This window comes from Drosophila ficusphila, unplaced genomic scaffold (assembly GCF_018152265.1).
Source record: "Drosophila ficusphila isolate 14025-0441.05 unplaced genomic scaffold, ASM1815226v1 contig_106, whole genome shotgun sequence".
NCBI classification, from domain to species: Eukaryota; Metazoa; Arthropoda; class Insecta; order Diptera; family Drosophilidae; genus Drosophila; species Drosophila ficusphila.
Window position 1 is genome coordinate 6158192 of NW_025063993.1, and position 24908 is coordinate 6183099.

The following is a 24908-nucleotide window of genomic DNA, read 5'->3' on the forward strand; positions in this document are numbered from 1 at the left end:
GATTCCCACCTTTTGTTGAGCCGGAGTTTCGCTTTGGCCACAGCAACGTGTCGTATGAGTAATAAAACCGAGCTTGGCTTCCAAGTGAGATACAAAAGTGCGACAAGTGCGAGAGCTGGGGGCTTTGTTTTGTTTCGGTTTCGGGGTGTTTGTCTCTACAAACTCGACGTCGACAGCGGCTTCAACTTGAGCGTAGCAACTCAGCCGGAAAATGAAAAATATAAATTGGCCCCTCGTCTGAGAAACAGAATTATTTAACGTCCAACAACCGGGCCAAGCAGTTGTCTTGGTTTCCAAAGCCCTCCTGTCGGTAACTTTTCAGACGGTGTTCTTTCTGATTGTTTTATTTGCAAATATAGTTGCCATGTTCATCAAGCTATTTACGCTAATGGTGAGTGCTTTGAGCGATATCCAATTTGTGTAGATTACCCTAAAGAGACTTTTCAGTTGGCCGTCAGCGGAGTCTGGAGTGCCGTCCTTCCCGAAAACCGGGTCGAAACGGCGGCCAGGACGACAGGTGATTTGGCCACCGCCGAGACTTCAGCCAAGTGTGAGTAAATAAATTGGGAGGGAGAATAGTATCAGTTATGCATTTAAATTGATTTTTTTTTTCTGTGGGTTCAAATATAGTTTCTTATGAGCTTCCTGTTCATATTGTAAATTTAGCAATCTAAAGTCAATAGGATTGTCACTTGAAAAACATTTTCTTGTTTTCTTTTCTGCGTGCAAAACCAAACTTACTTAAAATAATTGTTTCTACTTTTTCGCCGTACATTTTGCAGTATTTAATCTTTTTGGAACTGGTACTGGTTATCCTAACTACGGCTACAACTACAATCGCCCGACCACCGGCTATTATCCCGGCTACAATACGAACTACTATGGATCGTCGGGATATTATCCAGGCTCGGGATATGGCTCGACCTACTATCCGAGCTATGGCACCAACACGTACTATTCAACCCAGGGCTACAACTATCCCACCAGCAGCTATCCCACCACGAACATCCTGGGCTCCCAAGGAGGATATGGCGGCTATGGCGGTTACGGAGGTAATGGAGGTTTAAGGCAATATTCGGGCTATTGGCAGCGGGATTATCAGGGCCAGCGGAATCGCGGTTATGGCTACTACGATGATACAGATCGCTATGGCCTGCCATTATCCAGGGATCGTGCCTATGGCTCAAATTCCTATCGTGGCTATAACTAATGCTGTGCTTTTTATGTGTCTCCTTGTTATCGCATTTTTGTTAACGCTTCTCTCCGTCCCCTCTTAACTAATAAAAAAACATACATTTAATCTCGACTGCTACTAATTTCACGAGTAAGTTGTCGCTTTGGCTTGGCGCGTAATTAATTTGCTTCTAGGTTACAATTCCATGAGACATTCAAATTACCTGCGGACACGCCCAATTGCACACTCAAATTTGCCCATTTGTCATTCATATTCATGCTCTCGGTTCTAAGTGCTGCAGCATGCTGGTAAAAATGTGTGTTATTGTCTGATCTGCTGCCTAAATTAATTGCATTTTTGCAGCTTCTACCCAAAAGTTGACTATGAAACTTGTTTGGCCGCCTCGCGTTGCCAACTTTTTTACGTGTTTTACCCGCTCTCTTTACTTGCAGGCTATGTGCGCACCACTTTTGGCTAAAAACAGTCATGTGCGAAGACCGCCAAGAACTTAACCAAATGTAACGCTCCGGCACGCATCAAAATCAACACACAACCAACACAAAAAGATCGTAAAACTTATATGTAACCATTTATTAGCGAAGACATATCTCCAAAGACGAAATAACCTCAGAGCCGGAATATTTGGAGAGCCACTTTAACTGCAACGACGCAGACCAAATCTCTTCAAGTTTTTGCGGCCAAACAAAGTCTCTGCATCTTGACTACTTTGTCTTAAATTTTAAGTAAAGTAAAGTAAAGTCATGTTTATGATTTCCCCCTTGGCATCTGCAAGCTCGTAAATGCAGTGAAGCAAACTTTTCGCTTGAATTTTCCCTGGAAAAACGCCCCCAGTTCTTCCTTTGGCAGTAAAGCATGAGCTGAGAGCAATTTTTGATAAGCTAATAGATTTCCCTTGTTAAAGAAAGCTATATTTTTCAACAATTTATTTGAGGTAATAAGAAAATTAATTAAACCGAAGAAGCTAAGTTGAAATACAAAACACTGAAAATTTTTAAAATTTAAATGTTGTTTGTACGATTTTACCTTTCAGGTAATTATTTAGGGAATGCAACTCAATAAAAATATTGCTGAATTCCATTAAAATCAACAAATTTCTTTTTCAAAGAAGAACATTTTTGCAATCGTAAAAAGGCTGATCAAATGGAATTCCTGTCTTTAATAGGCAACAAAAAACAATTAAAATGTTGATCTTGATTTTTGTTGTTCTTTTAAACACAAGCAAATACAAATGACAAAAAATCGGAAAAACATTCCGCATACAGAATTTTCCACCGAAGCAATCTGTGATTTTTAATCTGTTTGTTCATTCATTTGTCGCTTTTGGCTGGTTCCATTGAATGCGCCGCTTGCTTCCGTGCAGTCATAAAAATAAAAACAATAACGGCAGCGAAGAACCAGAGATACATAACTTGAGATGTATGTAAATATGAGGAGTACAAACATTTCATATGGAATTTTTCTGAAATTTATTTGCTAAATTGTTTAGAATAGGTACAGGCATCAAAACAGAATTCTCAGGTCATAAAAAAACAGAAGTTATGATTAAATGAAATGGGGAGAATACGTTTATTGTGTTCGTCTTCATTTACTTGGCACTGTTTATTATTGCTGGGCTACATTAAAAGCAAATAGAAATAATTAAGCGGCGCAAACTACAATAAATGGAAATAAAGAAACCCGATAAAAATATCTGACCCGAGGGGGAAATGAAAATATTTATTTGCCTAGCGGATTAAACGCCGCATCAGCCGTTCAAATCTAATGTTAACAACATTTTAATTAAAGAACCAGCAGCTCGGAAAGACAATAACAACGCCAACAAATAATGCAAAAATTATTGCACATAATTGCTGGATATTGGATAAATGAGCACTGCGTCAGTTTGTTTAGCGTCAATATTTGCCTGGCACATATACAATTCGTTGGCCTGTCCTCCGGCGCAAAAAAAAAAAAGAAAACAGAAGAAAAACAATAAAATTCAATAAAACCGAAAACAAAATTGCAATTTCTGTATACTATTGACGTGGCTCGATATTAAAGGGTGCCAGCCACAAAAGGAAGCCAAAGGAAACTTTCAAGTGGAATGAAAAGGGCTTCAGTTGAAAACCACTTTCAGAAATTGTTGTACAATTTAAAGACAGAGTTCTGCAGCAAATAGCCTTCACGAAGAGCTGGTTTTCGCCTCGTTCCTATCAGTTCGGAAAAGTCAGTCTTCTCTTCGGGTATTTTGCGGAAAATGAAGCAACTTTTATATGGCAGTTCATAATTTGCCACAGCTGCTGCTTCAAACCGAAACTAAAAGACCAAGTGTGGTAATTGGTTGGACAAACTTTCCCAGTAGCTTAAATAGCGTGTGAAGGTGACAAAAAATCAGAGAAATAGAAATAGTTGCTAAAGGATAAAAGTTACACTCTTTTCGAAGAATTTTTCTTTGGAGGGGGAAAAATTAGTTTTCTTAAGATTTTCATTGCCTTTAACAGGAAATACATATCAGCTTAGGGCGATTTTTTGGACTTTCATTTCCCATTCCTATAAAATATACAGGCATATTCGAAATTAAGTTGCTAAAAAAATTGATGTAGCTTGGGCCAAAGAAAATCTACCCTTTTAAACGAACTTTTCCAAGGAAAAAGGGTCAAAGGTTCAGAATTAAATTTATTATGTATGTCAGGGTTTGTTTCACATCTGCATTGTGAAAAGGGTTGGAATCAATTTGTGTAACTAAATTGTTTAACATTTTTATAGGGTGTAAGAATAGAAAGCAAAGACCTTAAGCCCTTGAAAATTAACAGAATTTCAATGTCAACAACTGAAAGCGAACTTGTTGTTACTTTCTTCTTAAAGCTTTGCGAAAAAGTGCACTAACAAAATGGACACTTTTCTATACTATACAAACTCGTGCAAAAAAACAATTAGATCCTTTTTTTCTGGGCGTTTCAAAGCTTTTGTGCCAAATAATACATAGTATATTTCAAAACTCGCTTTCGTTGTATATTGTTAGGTTGGTGGACTTTGGCTAATTTTGTATAGACCGTGCCTTTTGTGAGTTTTTTTTTTCTTAAAGCCAGTTCATTTGGCATGCTTAACCAATTAGCACCTGAGCGGGCGCCACGTGCTTCAGATATTTTACCGAAAAATGGGTAAGACGGCTTGCCCAAGTCCAAAGATCATAAAATACTACTTGGGTGAAATGGGAAAACCTGATTTAGCTGACTGATTACTCCGATACCCAGCCGTAAATTGTATCTGCAGAGCAGACAAACACAAACGCCACCCAGTGATGACTTTAGCACGTGCCATCGGAAGGAAACCAGACTATAAATGATTCAAAATCATTATCATATCGCGCTTTGTTTTGTTTGAGTTTCCCATTAACAGAAAACAAGAGGAATAGAAAGAGTCAGATCGATAAGTGCGGTGTGAGCGAGCAGCGAAAGCGCTGCTGGCATTAAGCCATGTAATTTATTACACATAAATCAGAACAAATCGCTTGTTAACATTTGCCGTTTTGCAGCGAAGCAGAATTGATGCATAAATGCATTTAATTATATGCGTAAAAAACGTGCGGCAAACAAAAAGTCAATGATTGTTGGATTGAGCGGCAATTTAATGGGAATCCGAAATGGATAAACCTCAATTTGGGCATTTTCATTCGCTCGATTTCAGGAAGAGGAGGCCATAAAAAGCACACTTCACAAGTCAAATAATCAAAGAGCCAGCCAAAGCCAGACAGGTAAATCAATCAACTTGTTGTATATACATAAAAAGGGAAAAAAATGCGATATATACCTATTTATATTGGATTTCAATGATACTTGACGTGGGCAAATGAAAACTGCTTTAGGCCCAAAGCATTTAAACTTCGTCGGTGGGCATTTCGCGAAGGCTCCATTCGGTAAAGTAAGCTTCAATAAAGTAAGGTAATAATTGAATTAATTCAATAAATTTACAGAGTTCAGGCTGAGCCAGACCTGTTGGATCAACTCAGTTGCGAGTTGAGGCAAACTTTTCTGGTCTCGATGATAACGCGAATTTAGGTAAATTAGTTTGTATTTAAATTAATTCGCACACGAGCTCTAATGGACGCCATGATGCCAGCGTCTTGAAATCTGTTGAAATAACAATCTTAAGTATGTGTGGAACTCGATACGAATTTGGTGTAAGCACTTCCACTGAACTACAAACTGTAAGCCATTTAATTGGCGAGGAAACTTTTTGCAAACAAATTGGTTGATACATTGTTTGACCAAACTCGAGTCGAATTGCAAATTCATTTTAAGTAATTGAATGGCAATTAAATGGATTACAACTGAGCGAGAAGCGAAATTGAAATTTATATTTATGTTCTTCCTGTGCAAAATGTCTTTATTTCAATTTAAAGCAATTGCACAGTTTATTGTGTTCAATTAAAATCTCATGTTTTATTAAAGTTCATCTTAAAATAAGCTTCCAATGTATGTGAGTTGTCTTCTTTATTCGTTTGACTTTAAATCCTATTAACCTTTAACCTCTGGCACTCCTTGGTTTTTGGGTTTTTGTCCAGCACTCTTTTCTGTATGCAAGACTTACTGGCTTCGGGCCTTTCAGTCTTTCTAAGAGACAATCACTGCTCGTTTGGGACCCTAAAAGGTGGGTCAATAATGGACATTGTCTTGCATGTGTCTGCCATGATGAGTTTTTGTTCGCAAATTCAATTTGTTTAGCTTTAAGGGAATTTAGCTACCCGACAATGGAAGCCAAAACTGTACAGAGTGTTACGTGAATTTCTAGGGACGTCATAGAAATCCCTGCAAATTAGGTGCCAGTTAAAAATTAATGAAGATTTTTTGGCAAAGCACTTATGAACGCTAAGTTAAATTTACGATTTACTAAAACAAGGCTTCTCAGGGTGCCAATTCTAATGAAGAACTTTTCGGCAGGGGTAATAAACTTTGTCTGCCCTCGACCTCGAAACATATTAAACATTTAATGCCAAGTAGTTGGTTTAACTTTTGCAACCAGGAGTGCCTGTCTGGATTTGGTAAAATCTGTGGGCGCGGAAATCTCAACTAGAAACCACTTAATAAGGTATTAACTGGTAATTACTAATTCAACAAAACGCAGACATTGAAACTTTCACTTATCTGTATCAATTTTGCTGAGGGGGAGGCAATAAAATTTGTTGTTCTGTTTTTTTTTTTTTGGGTGGGTGGCAGCTATAATCAGTAAACAAATATGCGAAACAGGCGAGACACGCCCAGACTCCCAGTTGAATTGGTGTTGGATTTTTTTATTGATTTATATTAACAACACCACGAAAACAAGGTAAATTGATTAAGATTTCTTGTGGGGCTGCACCTGGATTTTTTGGCCGTGTCATCTGCACCTCCGTCCCGCCCACTCTGACGTATGCGTAATTCTTCGAGATAAAAGAAATAACTGTGCTCTGTGTGCTGTGTGTTGTGTGTGTGTATGTTCGAGTGCGCCTGCCCCTCTTTGTATCTGTGTGAGAATCAATAGAAGCCGGCACGCAAAGAAAAAAATTAACAGGCTGCCGAGTTTCCATAGCCATCAGTTGACTTTGTGAGCTTTTATCGTGCGGTTGTGGCTCGCGATCGAAACTGTATCAAAAAAAAAAAAAAATACACGAATCAAAAATTCGCGCAAAATTCGTTAGCCATATGCTCCTAAATTCTATCACCAAGTCATATTTTACGCAGAAATTTTGGTTAAACATTTACACCATAATTTAATCGCGTTGGAAAGTGTGTTTATCTAATAGTATATTTAAACATAGATACAGTTCTCTGTTTGTTTGCCTTCTGATTATGGCCATAAAACAAATGAATGCGGAGTCAATTGGAAAATAACCAGAAAACTAATTGCATTGAACAGTGGAATACAGTCGGATCCAGCAAATGAGAATTAATCATTGAATTTCAATAAAAAACGCATTTCAATTCTTCGGAAAGGTAATTAATTTTTGTGGGGTAAGTTGCAAATGACACGCACATCAAAAAGGCTTCCTTTATACAAAAATGGTTGAAAATTCATTATCATTAAAATTAAGAGCGTTATATGCACACATTGGAGGCATATTAAATAGTCGTGCAACACATCAACTCATTCGATCTAAGTTCTCGCATCAATAAACAAATAAAAAATCTATTAAAAGCGCATACACTTCGTCGATTTGTTTGGCAATTGAGCAATTTAAACGTTCTCGCAGTCGCCTAGTAAATTTTTTCGTTGTCTGCGAAATTTATCAATGAAATTTTAGCATCCAATAGACTGGCATCACGTGGGACAATAAAAGAGCGTAGAATATAAAGTGTTTTGTTTACCCGCGATAGTCAAACATTTTGGCTGGAAATTTTTGGTTCTGGTTAGCTCACCTGGAAAAATTCAAAAGAAAGAAATTAAATGACTGTTAAATACCAATTGTTCAGTGTCTTCAAATATTTATAAACCAGAGACAGAAAAGACAATTTTTGTGAATACACAATATGCAATAAGAGGTAATAAATAAAATATTTCAATTGGTAATGCAGACTCAATCCTTTTTCTGCTCGTAATGCTTTTGCTTCGAATGTCAGATAATAAAATGTGTAGTCAGCTCCGGTGAGCTGTCTGTTATTTTCCTTCAATTGTCCGGCAGATGTGAAGGCTTTTGCGTAATAATCCGTTGCCATACATTTTTCAACCCCTTTTATTCTGAGAACATATTACTTATTGTACGTTGTTGCCAGGACCAAAGAATTTCAATTAGAGGTGACGGAGGTTATTACAGGTGTTACAACCAAGGCAAGGGGCATTTGCAGAAGACAAAGGAAAAAAGGCTAATAAACAGAAAAACAATTTTCCCGAAGGACTGCCTCGCTTTCTCTGCTTCCTAGACCGTTAAAATGAGGAAAAACAGAAAACAATAACCAAAAGTGTGGAATGCTTCTTAACGGAGGTCGCTTTAATTTTAAAGCCATTTCGTTTGTCTTTCAAAGGGTGAACTTACCGTACATTTTGAGCAACGCAACAAACAAGAAATTTTATAAATAGCAAACACAGTGAACAAATGGCCTTTTCCTGTTCTGTTTACATTTGTCTTGTAAAAGTTAATGAAATAAAGACATATAGCCAACGCGCTTACTCTTCTTTCCTAACCAAAAGCCCATCCCTTGTTTTGGTTTCTATCTCTCTGGAATTTTGCCTCTTATTGCTAAGCCACTAATTACTAACGATGTTGATTATAAAGGCGGGTAATGATGTTTTGGGCAAAGTGTTTGATTAAATGTATTTATCTCAGGTTGGTTTCAGTCATCGTTGCCCACGCAGTTCGTCTGGGTATCGCATAACACAATTAATTACATCATCCTTTGAGCTTAAAGGTCTGAAAGTTCTGCGGTAACAATGGATAAATAATTTCAACTTCTTTTTCATAATTAACTGGGTTCATTAATGTATTTATTTTATTTATTATGCTGCAGATTGAGCCGCCAAAGTTGTGAAAGAACGTGCTTTTTACATGCGGTTGAGGCTGCCAATTTCCATAAATTTAAAGGCAATTTCATAGTATACTTACGAGAGCAGCAAAATGGTTTCTTCGTTTACAAAGGCTCCTTAAACCGCAGATATTAATTCCAAAAATATCTTATTTTGCGTAACACGAAAACACTTTTAAAACGTATTTGTTAGGTCCTGTCTCTGATGGGCTTTTCTCCGAATTACATGCTCCTTTTTATTCATTCCTTTTGCTTTTGTTCCAATATTACCAATATTTTCCGCCAGGACATTCTGTCACTTAAAAATACCCCAACATATCCGCTCATAGCTTGATAATGCTTTTGCGATGCTTTGTCAGGTTTGCATCGTTTAATTGGATCATTGGACTGGGACTCGGCTCTTCTTGGCCGGCTTTGTTGTTTCACCTTTTTCTGTGGAAGCGCTTCTCGGGTGCCATTGTTTGGCAGAAAGGTCAAGGAACAGTTGGAATTTGCAATGGCAAATTGTATTAGCTGCGAATGCGAATGCTTGCTCAAAAATTAGCTGAACTTGTGCAAGGGAAACTCAATTGAATCGAGCTCAACTCAAGGTTGTTGCAAGGTTCACTGAACGCACAGCAGATGCTTTTGATAATTAAAGAGTTTTTCTGGGATTTGTGAAGGACGCCCCATCGAAAGTTTAAAGAACTTTCAAGTGTGGGTTTGATCAGAAGTGCAGAGAACTCTAAGTGGTTGCAATATGAAGATTCTTGAATTAAACTTGAGAACTGTGAAAAGTCTTTCAATTAATTTGTTAAACTTCAAGTACAATCTATTAATATCTTGAATTTGAAAATTGACAATTCAACGATTTGGTAAGAATTGAATGTTTAGTTTGCGGTAGTTAAATATTATTGAAAAGCATATGATTTTCAAGAATTTTATCTTTTTTTATCTTTTTATTTTATTGCCCAAGTCTGCACATGCTTAAAATTTTGCCACGATTGGTGAAAGCGTAGAGTTTTATACAACTGCCAACCAATTATATTAAATTTTCAATCCTCTGGGAAATTTATTTTTCTCTCAAGAGTTTGTGTCTATCAACAGGCTTCTGTTTACCATCTGTCAAGGTCCTGTATGCTCATACCGACACGCACTCAGCCACTTAAATATTTCTTCTTTTTTTCTTCGCTTGTTGACTTTTATTGAAAACATGTAATTTTTTGCTTGTTTTTCGTGTTACTTTAACGCGTTTGAAAAGAAAGGGGTTCTCCCTTTTGCCAAGCAACAATGTTCTGTTGAGTGGAGCTCTTAGCCAATGCAAATTTTCCACCCTCCGTTGGCATAGTCTCTACTTAAAATGTCTGCAGATTGTAATATAGCAATTATTTGCAAATCTTTGACATTTTTCTCCGGGAATTACATTTTTTTACTGTCAGCAGTTCAATGTCACTTGTGAATAAATTTTAACTATTTTTAGACGAATGGAAATCGTTTAGGGAAGATGATTTTCTGTATCTTTTTATAAACTTGGCCTCGAAACCTTCAAGTGACGACTTTTGTGCTTGTTGACCTGTGCGGAAAATCTTTTCAATAAATAAAAACAAGTAAAGCAATTACGTTTATTCCACCCGAATATAGTTGAAAGACAAATTGACTAACGCCAATCATATTCGATGAATAATATTAAATATTAATGACAATAAATACGTCAGTTGCCATGTCATTGATGGACAGCATAATAAAGCCTATATAAATAACCTTAAAAGGCAAGGTTCATTTAGTTGAGGAGGGTAAGAGGGAAAAAAGGAAGCCATAATTAGCACACGCTGTAAAATTCCTAACCCGCGTTAGGTATGCTCATAAAATCAAATAAAGAAAATCCATTTTAAATATGCAATTAAATTCCATTAGCATTCCTTTAGTGCTGCAACATTTTCAGCTATTTAGAGAACAAACCCCAAATATATCAACCCCATTATTTCCATTGAGTGATTATCTTGTCGTGATTAAATATTAATGGTGAGGCACGTTTGTCACTTTCTCGACCCAAGGACACACGTATTCAATTGATGATATCTTCAACCATTGTCATTAACGACTTGATTTGCAGGGGAAAAAGCATACATCAGGTCTAGACGTTCCACTCACAAGTTCTATTAATATTTATATCATTCGGGCAGTAATTAGTTGCATTAAATATTTATTTTGTGTGTCGGTGTACCTGCAGCAGTAAGAAACAGACAATGGACTGTGAAATTTGTTTTCTGCCTGTCTGGCTTTCACTAAACAAGTATATTCCTAGTGGGATTAAGTTTGGGGTTTCTTTTTGCCACTCGAGATGTCCGATTAGATGTGGGATTTTGTCCGGGCATTTCTTTGGCTTTTTTGGCAGGGCAGAAACGTGCAAAATGGGCTCTTGTCGTCTCTCTGCCGTTTATGTGTATTTAAATGTGTTGATTAACTTGATTTAGGTATGTCATTGCCATTGCAATCCCTTGTCTGGGCGACTGCTCCCTCGAGGTCCTGTGAACTGTGAGCGGGCAAAATTAGATGCACTTCAATTGCTTCGTCGACTGCCAAGTGATGCAAGCAAAATGTGCCCGATATGTAAATTTGATTTGAGTCAACATTTCCAAACCAAACATTTCAATTTTCCCTACCAATGAAGTAAGCATTAAATTGATTGAGCAACTGTTATGAACATGTGTGTAAGTTTGATAATTCGTTCTTCGGATGTCGACACTTTAATTAAATTCCGCAAGGCTGGTTGATTTGCATATTTGTAATTTTAAAATTATTTTGCCATGAAAGGTATTTGTTTTGATCGCAATGTGCGGAATGCGACTTGAAACGGGATGAAGGGAAAAGTCTGGAGTAGGAAAATCTCATGCTGAGTGGGCGTGAAACGTGAAATGAAATCAATTTCTATCGACACGCAAATGTTTCAGTCTAACAAGCATACATCAGCGACAACTGTTATGGCCTATTTGCACCTGTCGTTCGACAATTTCATTTACCTCTCCCAACAAAATCAGATGAATTTTAATATGACAGGCCAGCCACCACCCGTAGAAAACGATTTTCCCGTACTCGAACATTTCTGGTCGACATTTGATTGCGGATTCGTGTCACAATCAGTTCCAGGACTGTAATTGTAGTCTGCCTTTCACCTGTTTACGGTTATCTTTTAAGTGTCCTTAAAAGAAAACCTGACACAATTTTGAAGGCCTTCATCAAATGGTTTTTTATTTCTTTTGATTAAAGTAGAGATGCGCACATGTGGCCAACTTTTTTAATTTTGTTAACCCTGCCTTTAATCTCGAACTTGTTCCAATTTAATCAAAGGGACGTGCTCTTTTTTTAAAGGGTTTTCACATTTTAATGAGTTGCGAGCGAACGTGCTTTGCCTAATAAATATTTTCCACAATCTCGACCAAAAGGGATGCCTCATGTTCGCAACAGTCACACATGCTTCACAAACTATTAAATATTTAAGCTCAAACCTTCTGGGAGATGTACAATACAAAAAAAAAACTCGTTAGGGAAATGAATTTCCGGTTCTAAGAAATATTAATTGCAATCAAATGTTTCTAAAGATTTCCGCGAATTATTGGCCAGGCTTTCTGCCCTTCAAATTGACATCAATCAATTGGCGTTATTTTGTTGTGTGGGAAAGAGCACTTTGGGATTATCTCTTTTCAATTTCCGCCACATTTTCCGTTAAAATTTGCATGTGCTCGGTGCACAAAAAAGCATAAGAATGGTAAATATCTCGGCATTTTCCTTCCGCTTACTCAGAATTATATGTAATTTAATTCCCATTCAAAAAACGCGAGCATGCCACAAGAGGTAATATACATACCATACTTGGTCTGTATGCAAATCAGAATGTGCTCAGCCGCTGGGGTTTAGTGTTCGGTGTCAAGGTGTCGGGAAGCGTTAAAGCTGATGACATGGAAATCTGTGATAAGTGCAAAAAAAAAGAAAAATACCAAGAATCCTGCTATTACCAAATTTGTTCGACCCGTTTTTCCGTTAGAGCGGAGAACACTCTTTAATTGCTTATTACTTCTCTTGCTAATTTTTCACTTAGCTTCATCAGCATAAACTTCCTAGTGGAATGAAAATGAGCAACATAAATTAATGCTTTTATATATATATTATATATATATTCAGTGGGCGAAATACTCTTCTTTTGTTGCTACTTATTGCTAACTTTAAGGGTCGGCGGAACGTGTTTGATGGCCAACAGGTTTGAAGTACAACTTGTTGTGTTTTGAGTGCCAAAATCCCCGACTTGAATTTCCTCTTAGACTGGCTCGTTTTCTTGTCCTTTGGAAAATCCAACATCGGCTGAAGTTCGTAGTTTGGCTTCGTGAGCGTGTTGCCAACAGTTCAACAGTTGTTCAACCCGAAGATGCGCCTGCTGCCAACAGTTGATAACGAGAACTCGTGCGGCCAGGATGCTTAGCTGCCTCCTCTGAAAAGACCGAAAACCGAATTACTAAGCGAAAGTGAAAAAGAAAAGCCACGAAAGCCGAATATGAAAACTTCTTAAACGGACTCTTACTTTTAATTAAATTTTCACATGGAAAAGTTAATTGTGGCCCGCGGCGCAGTGAAATAAAGTGAAACTATATTAATAACAATTAAGGTGAAAACGCATTTCGGGCGTGAGTGTCGGAAGAAAGTTTCGTTATTACCAGATCCACAGCACCTGCGGGTAACACTCACATTTATAACAATTAGTTTCCCCCCCTTCCCCCCTTCTGTTCTCACCTTTTTCGGGGTTATATTTTCTTGGTTACGTTTTGATAAGGGGTCTTTTTATTTCTTTATTATTTGTTTTATATTCCGATCGCGTGACGTGCGAAAGGGTAATCAAAATCTTGCAAAACGTATAACGAAAGCTTCTAATTACTATTGTAATAATATTGTTTTCTGGAAAGGAATAAGTTTGGCTCGTTTTGTGTGCTAGAGGCTTACAAGGCAACAATATTATTGTTTGCCAATCTGCCGTGAGAAGGAAATAATTATTCAAGCTTTGTACATTAAGAAGAATCTTACACAATACGGGTATCCATGGTTTTATAAATACCTTGATATTTCTAAGCTACCTATTAAAAAAATTTCATTCATTTAAATGGAAGGCTCGTGACCTGTTCAATAATTGGCTACCATCTCTGGAATTTTACGGGCCACGTGTCCGAAGGGCCGGACACCTGGGGCATTTTCTTTTATAGCATCCATGGCTGTAATTCGCAATTGAATGGCATGCCAGAAAAGGCGATCGGCGCTCCACATAATTTTGTTATTAATTTTAAAAGAATTTGGGGCCTACTAATTTTAGCATTTGGCATTCTTAAGTGGCAGAACAGCAGCAAAGGGGGCCATAAAATTGACAGGATATTACGCAAACAACGTCAAAGAAGCGGCGACCATAATGGGGGCATTTAACAAGGTCCTTTGATGGACATTCCCGGCGTGAGATAGCTGAACCGAGGAGCCAGAAAATTGTAACAGGAGCCAGTTAAATGAACTGTGGGAAAGTTTCTGTCGCCCGGCAGTTAAGAGCATTTTATCTGGAGCTTTGAACGGAATTGTTGATGTTGCCTAAGCCTTTTTGGTCAGCAATTGTGAGAAAACATTTTATCTTGCTTTACGCCAATTAGTTAGCCGCCTGGAATCATTTACCTGCCCCCCTGGGGCCTCAAGTTAAATGAATTTTTAATTGAGCCGCCTTTGAGCAGAGTCTCAAGTGGCCATTTGCCATTTGCTTAGAAGAGGGTCAGCTAATTTCCGGTCCTCCTCAAATCGAAAATGTCAACGCCATGAAAACAACATTAAAAGTCCCAAAATGATAAGTAATAAAGCACGAAAAGGATAAGGAAACTTTTCCTCCAAAACAATCAAATAGGATAAGGCCAGCTCAAAGGATTTGAATTCTAGCCAGTTATTTGGACTTTTTGTGGCATTTCCTGTGGCGGTCATGGTTTATCAACATCTCTTTGACACATTAGCTGAAATAGCAGCAATCTTAATTACAATCTGCGCTCAACCGAGTGATTATTTATTAAAATAAGCCTAGACAGCCGAAAACATTTATCCCAAAAGACCAATCAAACCAGAAACCGTAAACACACGCCGTCTAAGTTCAGGCTTAAGTCGAAAGTCCGTTGGCATTGTAAACAAAGAGACACACACGAGCTCCCCAGAATTTCACGCTCAATGTTTAAGCTTTGGCCTGGTCCCTTTTCCTCACCTCACACAAATAGAATAGAATAAAAGCCAAAAAATAGGGATTAGGTATCTGGACCGAATTTCTCAATGCCCTTGAATTTAAATCCCTGCATTAAAATAAATAGGACACAAGTATCCCAAAAAGTTTTAATAGAGGGTTAGTAACTAATTTATGGATATTATAAAATGTTTCTAATTTAATTTGAATATAATTGCAATATGAATACATAGCTTAGTGAGAATTTCATACTTATGTGAAGGGAATGTGATTTCTAGTAGAAAATTATCATTATTTGTCAAATGTTTCGTATGAGCAATAAGTCTTGCTTTAAAATTCAAGAGCAAAAAATGTATGATAATAATTTTGTACAAAAGTTTGTGTCAGCATTCACACTTTATTACCACCATACATCATGTGAAATAAATTTTTTTTTTGCGTGGTAAACACTCATTGAAATATTACCATACCCCGAAAGGGTATAATGGTGGAACGGCCTGGAGTTGCCCTTTTATTGGACATGTTGCCCTTTCCTTTCTTTTTTCATTAGGTCTTAGCCTTTGCTTTGCGATGGTATAAGCCCGGCCATAATGCGACTGTTGTTCCTCGGCTTATGTGTCGTATGCGCAATGCTCGATGCTATTTAAAGGAGCAGGACGTGGGTGCTTTAATATCATACAATATTGTTGCCAACTGGCTCGCTGATGGTCCCAAATTTCGATGCTGCGTTACACGTTGACATCCAATATGAATTTCCTCTTTGATGTTCCCATGACGGTTTAATGGGATACTTTTTTAATAATATTCGCTGCTTGAACAACAATTTCGATCCAAAAATGTTGTATTTAATTTACCGAACTCATCCCGAAAGGTATTCGCCCGGACGCACGTGCCATCCGTGTTTCTTGTTTGTGTGAAGTCAAAAGTCTGTAAATTTCACAAATTAATGGCTAGATCCCGGGTGACATGAATCCCAGTTGCTTTGTTCTTGAGTGTGTGCTCAAGTGAGTTTCATGGGAAATCTCCAGCAGCACTTTTCAAGCCGACTGGGATATCGAACACCGGGAGAAATATTGTAATTAATTTAAGTCCTCTATATTCCAATCAAATATTGAACTATCTTCATTGATAACAGTTCCTCCAAAAACTCTTTATACTTAAGAATGAAAGGGTTATACAAAATTAAAAAAAAAAAAATAGTTTGAAAAACTTGCAATTATATTTGAAAGTAAAAGTGACTTTAATGCTTTCAATGCTTTTGGTTTTGCTTAGAACCTTTTATTAATTACAGTGAACAAAGTAAATAGAAAACCCGCACCAACCTATACGTCAGCTTAATGGCCCGAAAATCTTTGGTTCTCAATTAGTTGACCATCAAAATTCAAAGCAAAACTAGAGTGACACGAACAAAGAGAGACTTTTCTTTGACGTTAATTAGAAAATCTTGGTGTCTCGCATGGCCAAACTAATTGCACAACATAAACAGGATAACACAGCTCTCCCATTTTTCCCTCCTTCGCCCTTTTTGCTTTTGAAAAATTGTATATAATTTCTCAAACAGCTTGCAGCGAATCTTTGCATAAGAACCGCAGAAAAACCACTTTCTGGCTTGGCCTTGATGGCTTTGAACCTTTTGAGCTGATAAAGCGCTAACTAAATGAGTTGGCGGTGGCGATGGTTTTCCACACATATCCACATTCAATAAAAACGTCCCCTTCCAGACTTTCACTTGAAAAATCGTATAAGAACCTAAGCTGACGCATTTTCTGGAGCCCGGTTTAAGCTTTGGAAAATGGGTCCATTTTTCGGATTTTGGGCTGGCAGTCAAAGAGGATTAGAGAGCAAATGACAATATCAAGTAAAAGGCAGCTTCAAGCTCGTATTTTCATCGAGTACTGCCCATAAAGTGGTCCAAAATATGTTCGCATATGTTAGGTGCAACTACAAAAGCACAAAATTTACGAGTGGTTGTGTTAGAAATTTTGTGACCATGCTATAGGGTGGTTCCACCTGGTCTTTGTGGCCAAATAACAAAAGGCTCAAATTGTGGCGCAAAGGGCTTCCTTTAAAAAAATCTCGCTTTACGAATATGTTATAACATTTTTTTTATGTGTGTAAGTAGAAAGTGTACCAACGAATTAAGGTAAAGTTTTTTCTGGATCATAGCTTTGTATTTATTGGAAGTTTTAATATCTAATTGCATATATACAAGTGAACTTAAAATAAGAAAATAAAAAGCCGCATTTGATCTAACATATTTTAATAAAGCTTCCGTCCGGCAGTAAATAAAATATTTAGCTGCCCAATAAATTAACAAGTCTTGACAGTGTTTACACTATAGAAGATAAATTAACAAGTCGCCCAATGTTAACAATCCGATAAATGGCCAATCAACCGCACTGAGAATCTAATTCACAATCATTCAACAAACTCTGTCAGTTTTTTGTTTGTTATTTAGGAACCACCTTAATTCGAGTGGTTCAACATACGAGCGTTGGCGTAACTCCTCAATAAAAACATGAAAATTCTATTGGGAAGGTGAAATTGTTTACCTTAGGAACGAAATCCAAGCAAAAATCTGTTGCATTGCCCACGGTCAAAAAGTTGTACTCGGTCAAATGTGGTGCACTTTTAATTATACAAAGCAAACTTTCCACATGAGAAAGCTGACAGATGATTCCACCTGAGCCATTACTCATGTCCACCCACAAAATTTTGTTAGTTCCTTGAGGCGAAAGTAAAATTGCTTGTTTGGCTTTTCAATGTTATTTTGGGTCATTTGTTTTTCTTGCTGTCTGCACTTGTGATTTACTCCGACCACCTGAATGGTTGCTGATAACTTTTTTACCAATTTATTCCAAGCTTTTATTAATGCGGCAATTTATATCTTTCTATTTTAGATTGCAAAGATGCCAAGAAGCCGCTGAAAATGTATAGCTCGACATAAGAGTATAAAGGGAAATTTAGTACAAGCTTAAGGGAATATTATATTCTCATTAGGATAGATAACCAAAACAAAAACATAGTGTCATGGCTATGGACTTAATCGAGCAGGAATCCCGATTGGAATTTTTGCCCGGAGCCGAAGAGGAAGCGGAATTTGGTGAGCATTTTCCTAATCCCTTTGATCAACTTGAGGACTCGATTTATACAACGGGATTAAATTGACTCGACGTATCATCAATCAAAACTTTGACAAGTTTGTTTTTGTTTTGAACGTTAGTTCTTTGATGTTAAAACATTCATGAGATTTTTCGGTTGTATTGCAAAGAAGATATTCGGTCACCTAAATTTAATGAATTTGTTAGACTTTGAAATGCTAATAAAAACCCTCTTAGAAGTTGAACTATCAATATCAGTATTTGGCTTCTCTAAATTGACTGTATACTTTACTGTCTGCCATTATAAATCCGATTCAATTTCCTTGACGTTTACCACTCAGCAGGAATGTCAATGTCGCCTGTCCTGTCTCCAACTGACTGACAACTGACACTACGAATTAATCTGCAACTGTCAGAAAGGCGGGATTTTTCACAAGTTTAAAACGCATGGCTAAGGATGCAGTGCAAAAAAAATATTTTATTTTAAACAAACCAGTTTAGTAATAGAGGTTTGGATTTTTTTAATGAGTATTTTTAAATTGTAAATATAGCTGCAGAGACTTGTTTAAAAAGGAGTTTATATTAAAAATACAGTTAAGGAATTTAACAATTTTAAGTTACTTTGAAAGCTTTGATAAATTTGTTAAATTTAATAAAACGGAAACTTCTAGACAAATAACCAAAAAATAAGAATAACTTTAATAAACTTGTTAAAGGTTCACTTTGTCCATTTTTTTGGAGTGGAGATAGCTCGGTGGAATAACTATTTCCAATCCATTCGCAGAGCGCTTGTACGCGGCCCCCGCTGAGATTGTGGCCCTGCTGTCCATCTTCTATGGGGGCATCAGCATTGTGGCTGTCATCGGAAATACCCTGGTTATCTGGGTTGTGGCCACCACGAGGCAGATGCGAACTGTTACCAACATGTACATCGCTAATTTGGCCTTTGCCGACGTGATCATTGGCCTCTTTTGCATACCATTTCAGGTAAGTCGCCCTAGCCATTCATAATTGCATTTCACATAATTAGGCCTATTTTACATGCACAATACATTGCGTATACGCAGTGTTGAGCTGCTAAATGGATTTCTACTTAAATGGTTTTCGCGTGCGGCTGGGGTGTCACTTTGTATGCATAAATCACATAAGCCAACATTAGCATTAGTTTTCACTTAATTTCGCCATTGATAGGTAGTCCTTAATGGGCCCACGCACAGATTTAGAGCCGCACATGAAACAGAGACATCCATTTTGGCATAATCCAGCGTCAATTTAATTTCCGGCCGGCGAGAGCCGTCCTTCCATCTCTGCCAAACAGCAGATCTGTGGTGATGGAATATTACCTACTTTAAATTTTAATGCGATTTTCGGTTTACGTGTTAATGGGATTAGTATTACATACAAGCCACTGAAAAATAAAGTGCTAAAAGCCAAGTGAACAATTTTCTCGCCCCATCTCTACAGTTTGCTCTTCTTTGCTGGCGGCATCAAGTCAATGCGAATTAAAATGTTTTTTTTCACGATACTGGGAAATTGTATGGCCATTATATTCAATTGATTTGGTTCAGCTATTGAGGGCTCAAGGCAAACAAATTTCGCTTTGAAAAGGCAGCTTTGTTTAGAATGGCCAGGGAACAATTAGCAAATCAAATTTAATAAAGAAGTTGAAAAACAATCACACACGCTTAAAAAGTTTTTAAAAATAAATGAAAGCAAATACTTCCAATTAAGGTGATTTAAAGAATTCGCTGGCACTTTGAGCTGGAGCCACCGACAGCCTTCACTTTCCGCAGTTAATTTATATTAATGCTGCATTCAAACATATATATTCGCTGCTGTCATAGCGGACAGCGAGTGTCATCAATAAGCTGGCGAGAAAATTGCAATTTGCGGCGTCCTTTGGGTGGAGAAAGCGCGTTCCTCAAATATCCGCAGCAACCGCACACGTTCGCACGCCCCTCCACGTAAATCAGGGCAAAACAACTGGACACAGATTTCGGCCATTTATTTGCCCATGGATTGTTGGAGAGCGGCCAACACGAAACACCCCCGCAGACTCGTGTTGTTTGCGGTCCACTGTCCATTAATGATGTTTGCCATGTGACTTGAATGGTGGCGCAATTTAGGTATCGTTGATTTAATCGCATCGCACGCACAGTAACATGTGCCTGGCTCTTATATGTACACTGAGAAACTGCTTGGCGAACTTTAAAGTATGTGGATAAAAAAAAATAGCATGTTTATAAAATATTAAAAAGATATTTAATATATATGTGAGCAAATTTGTTCTTTGATTTTAAATGCAGTTTTGAAATTATTCCTTTCCATAAAAAAGTCATTTACTTGTATGAGAACAACAATTGTTTTAAACCCCTTAAATATGTTATGAGCATTTAAGGTTTAAATTTAAATTAAGAAATTGATATCTGTTAATTAAATTACTGTTTCCTCTTTTAGTTCCAGGCTGCACTGCTGCAGAGTTGGAACCTGCCGTGGTTCATGTGCAGCTTCTGTCCCTTCGTTCAGGCTTTGAGCGTCAATGTCTCGGTGTTCACACTGACCGCCATCGCAATCGATCGGCATCGAGCCATCATTAATCCACTTAGGTGAGTTGGAGGCAGAGCCCACTTTCGTTTCGGCATGGAGTCAATCATTAAAAATCGCCTTACACATGCAGGGCACGTCCCACAAAGTTCATATCCAAGTTCATAATTGGTGGAATTTGGATGCTGGCCTTGCTGTTTGCGGTGCCCTTCGCCATTGCCTTTCGTGTGGAGGAGTTGACCGAAAGGTTTCGAGGTAAGTCCACGCCATTTACCTGGGACTTAATGCCAATTTCAATTATTATCCCCGATGGTGCAGAGAACAATGAGACCTTCAATGTGACGAGACCGTTTTGCATGAACAAGAACCTATCGGATGATCAACTGCAGTCCTTTCGCTACTCGCTGGTCTTTGTGCAGTATCTGGTTCCCTTCTGTGTCATCAGCTTTGTCTACATCCAGATGGCGGTGCGATTGTGGGGCACTCGTGCCCCGGGCAACGCACAGGATTCTCGGGACATCACCCTGTTGAAGAACAAAAAAAGGTGAGCGAGCAAAAAGGCGGCACGAGGGGTTTGCGATTCCGACCGGGATTTAATTTCCTTTTCACCGCTGCCGCCACTTGCAGGTCATAAAAATGCTGATTATCGTCGTCATTATCTTCGGATTGTGCTGGCTGCCGCTGCAGCTCTATAATATTCTGTACGTCACGATCCCGGAAATCAACGACTACCATTTCATTAGCATCGTCTGGTTCTGCTGCGATTGGCTGGCCATGAGCAATAGCTGCTACAATCCCTTTATTTATGGCATCTACAACGTGAGTGCGCCTCAATGGTGATGATTGCTTGTCCCGATTTGTTTGCAGAGCGTTGAATTTGCATTTGCCTGTCTGGGCTTTGATTGCCGTCCTTTAGTTCCAAGTGCTTCCACAGGGACATGTTTATTGTGGACGTACTAAACGAACACGAATATAAGTCTATAAAAGGAAACTAAATTTGCCTGGGAATAGTCAGGGATTGACGAGGGACTTAAGGCCATTTTCGGTTAGTTTTTGGGGGAAGTCCAATATTGACATACGGATTTGGCAGGGACTGCTTTTCACACGTGCAAAGCCCCTCAAAGTATGACCCACTTTGGATGCTTTTCCCTCCTCAATATAAAAGCAATAAAATACTGTGAGCATTCCAGTCCGTAAATAACAGGTTAAAGGCTATGCTAAGCATATTTCTGCTTAAATAGGTAAACCTTTGAAGAAAAGCCTTTGAAGCGAGTAAAGTGTGTCTTTAATTTTATGGCACTGACCACATAAATCTAAAAGTTATTTCTAATTTCCAGTAGTAAATTATGTTCTTGGCCTAAACTACTTACTTTTTATTTTCTATTATCTCATCAAATCAAAGTAACACAACTTTTGTTTAAGTTTCAAGGACTCGCAGTTCCAAGAACATAAATTTCATTGCAAGCAAATCGATGACTTTGCTTTGATTTCTTTCCGTATTGCTTTTTACTGATTTATTAACCTCAACGATGTCTTCAAAAAAAAAGAAAAAAAAAAATGCCGCCTACTTTGAAACAATTTCCAATCTCTTTTGGCAAAAGTCCAAAAATAGCTGAAACAAAAAAAATACTTTGTCGAAGTTAATTAAAGTAGCTCTCCACTGAGCCAATAAGCAAACACCTACAGTCTGAGCCACAAGAATTTTGAACCCGCAATTTGCAGCCGAATCCACAAAAATCGTCGGAATGGCAAAGTGGCAAGCCGAGAAAAGCGAGAAAAGCGAGAAAAAACCCCACGGCTGTTTGCTTTGACACTTAAATTGTCTGTAAAAGATAGATTGAGAGCGAGATCTGCAAATGCTCGTAAACTTTTTCTTCTGCTGGCTGTGCGTGAAAAGTTTGTCAACAAATATTCTATTTTACTGTCACCGAAGACGAATGGCAGCCGAACGGAGGTGGAGATTTTTCAAGACCACGTTCATTAGGCACAAAGATGCCTTAGCAGCTGTCGGCAACTTTCGATTTTCTCGGACAATTTTATTCCTGCCACTCCACATTTTAATTAGCTGGAAAGAAGACTTAAAGTTTGATTTTGCTTGTGCAGCGAAAAAATATGTTTGACAGTTGATACAAAAATAAATTTTATTTGAGAGACATTTATTAGTTTGTTGGAAAAGCCGCAAATGTGTTTTTGGCATACTGTGAATTATGTATTGCCCCTTGGGGTATTTTCCAGTGAAAAATAAAAATATTTTTAATGGATTAGTTTACCATACAGCTTAAAAAAATAACATAAAATTTAAAGTTGTAAACAGGAGTAAAGTGAATAAAACTATTTCCAACTTTATGATGTGTAAATGGAATTAAAGTTTTATTGGATAGATGACTTTGAAGAATAGTATGTATTTGAATTATACACTTTGCTGCTTGCCAAACAGTTTAATTTTTATGAAAATTTAAGATAAAATTCTAAATCTAGACCACGCATTTTTCCTTTTTTTTATGCAGGAGAAGTTCAAGAGGGAATTTAATAAACGCTTTGCGGCTTGCTTCTGCAAGTTCCAAACAAGCCTGGACGCCCACGAAAGGACCTTCTCGATGCACACCCGCGCCAGTTCCATACGGTCGACGTACGCCAACTCCTCGATGCGAATACGCAGCAATCTGTTTGGTCCGGCACGCAATAGTGGTGTAAACAACGGCAAGCCGGGCTTGCATATGCCTCGGGTGCACGGGAGCGGTGCCAACAGCGGCATTTTCCACGGAGGCAGTGGGCAGAACAACAACGGCCACGGCCACCATCATCCACATCAAAGCGTGGTCACCTTTGCCGCCGGTCCAGGTGTTTCCGGTTCCGGTGCAGGTGTCTCAATGCCGCCGTGGCGTCGCAACAATTTCAAGCCCCTGCATCCGAACGTAATCGAATGCGAGGACGACGTGGCACTCATGGAATTGCCATCGACGACGCCGCCGAGCGAGGAACTGGCACCCGGAACCCCCGCCGTTCAGTTGGCCCTGCTCTGCCGCGAGAACTCCAGCTGCATTTGCGAACAGGAGTTCGGCAGCCAGACGGAGTGCGACGGCACCTGCATCCTGAGCGAGGTGTCCAGAGTCCACCTGCCCACCGCTCAGGCGAAGGAAAAAGAGCCGGGAAAGTCCCTGTGGCAGCCACTTTAATTTAAGCTAGAGTGATTTAAGTTATAGCCGTGCTCCAGTGACACAGTTGCAACTTGCAAGGCGTTCATCTAAGAATATTACGTTGAGTATTTATGTTCATGGAATAAAACAGTTGACCATGGATGGAATGTTTGAGTGGATAATAAATAAATTCACTGAAGCAATCCATTGCATTCATATCCATAAAGTATAAGAAAAAAACCTTAAAAGCTAAGGATATTTTAAGTAGAGATAGGAAAGAGTGTGTATGAAAAGAACCTCCTAAAACATCCATTGTATATATTAAAAGTTTATGGACAAAATGTGTCATTGGAGCATAACTATTAACCTCTGTGATTTCGTCTTAATGAATTGTGATTACAAATCCCATTGCTGATAATTGGTTAGCAGAAGGATGTGTATTGATTGAGTGTGAGTGCTGGTCGTGAGTCCTGTACAGTATTATACAATTTGTAAACTTAAAATGCGTTCCTTAAAGCACAAAATATGTAAATCGAAACAAAGAACTTTGTCCAAGCATTGTTTAAAATCTATTCTTTAAAGTTATTTGAAACCGTAATTCACCAAATCTATTTAATGTAAGGCAAGAAAAACTAATTGAAATAAGCACCTGAAATCAATTAAGTAGATTTAACTAAATTATTTGAATAGTTATTTAACAAAAAATCCGATTATGTATTTAAACCTACACAAGCACACAGCTGGATGCATGCAAATGAAATGTACAATACTTGTCATTAAAAAAAAAAAAGGCTAATTAATGTAATTATTATTGTATTAAATTACCAAACGAAAACGAATAAACATTTCGAGTCATTAAGCAAACCAACAAAATATACGAGTTTTTTTCTTAATTACAATGCAGGACAGTTATTATTGTTTATACAATGCCCATTAATTGTATAAATAAAAAGGATTGCCATTTTCGCTCCATTGGGCTGGATTTAAATGAGCGGCCAGGGGAAGCTTCTCATCTTTCAATTACATCCCTCTGCTATAAAACTTTAAAATTGAAAATAATTATTTTTGTTACAAAAGTGTTTTGACTTGAGAAAAGCGTTTTTTACATAAAAGATTTCCATCTAGTAGGGACTCCAACCGGAAATGGCCAATCAAAAGCCCAAGATGGTCGAAAAGCTTTAAAGTTTCTTGTGGGCACAGTGAAGACATAGAGAAAGCTTTAACCCTTAGGTGGTG

General features: G+C 38.0%; 2 protein-coding genes across 3 annotated transcripts; both read left to right on the forward strand.

Moving 5' to 3' along the window:
- The first annotated feature begins 271 nt into the window (after window positions 1–271).
- On the forward strand, window positions 272–2215 carry LOC108099753 (prisilkin-39). 2 transcript variants are annotated; one of them, XM_017203382.2, is made up of 4 exons: window positions 272–391; window positions 448–550; window positions 783–1052; window positions 1627–2215. In XM_017203382.2, exons 1-4 carry the CDS (start codon window positions 365–367, stop codon window positions 1650–1652), a joined length of 426 nt encoding a protein of 141 aa, XP_017058871.1. In that variant the 5' UTR covers window positions 272–364; the 3' UTR covers window positions 1653–2215. The 2 variants fall into 2 exon arrangements, with proteins under 2 accessions (XP_017058871.1, XP_017058870.1); XM_017203381.1 differs by lacking the exon at window positions 1627–2215 and having other exon boundaries at window positions 783–1589.
- An 11072-nt stretch (window positions 2216–13287) lies between these two features.
- On the forward strand, window positions 13288–24531 carry LOC108099977 (RYamide receptor). The gene is given in 8 exon segments (XM_043209027.1): window positions 13288–13375; window positions 17791–17993; window positions 18776–18978; window positions 20449–20597; window positions 20669–20790; window positions 20854–21083; window positions 21163–21354; window positions 23043–24531. Coding segments are annotated over 7 exon segments (1638 nt in total). The 5' UTR covers window positions 13288–13375; window positions 17791–17920; the 3' UTR covers window positions 23712–24531.
- The last annotated feature ends 377 nt before the right edge of the window (window positions 24532–24908 follow it).

Bases quoted from the DNA above. Each gene is read 5' to 3' on its own strand.
- LOC108099753 (XM_017203381.1), top strand. From the start codon at position 365: ATGTTCATCAAGCTATTTACGCTAATG. The intron at 392-447 runs GTGAGTGCTTTG...GAGACTTTTCAG, and splicing joins TCAAGCTATTTACGCTAATG to TTGGCCGTCAGCGGAGTCTG. The intron at 551-782 runs GTGAGTAAATAA...TACATTTTGCAG, and splicing joins CGCCGAGACTTCAGCCAAGT to TATTTAATCTTTTTGGAACT.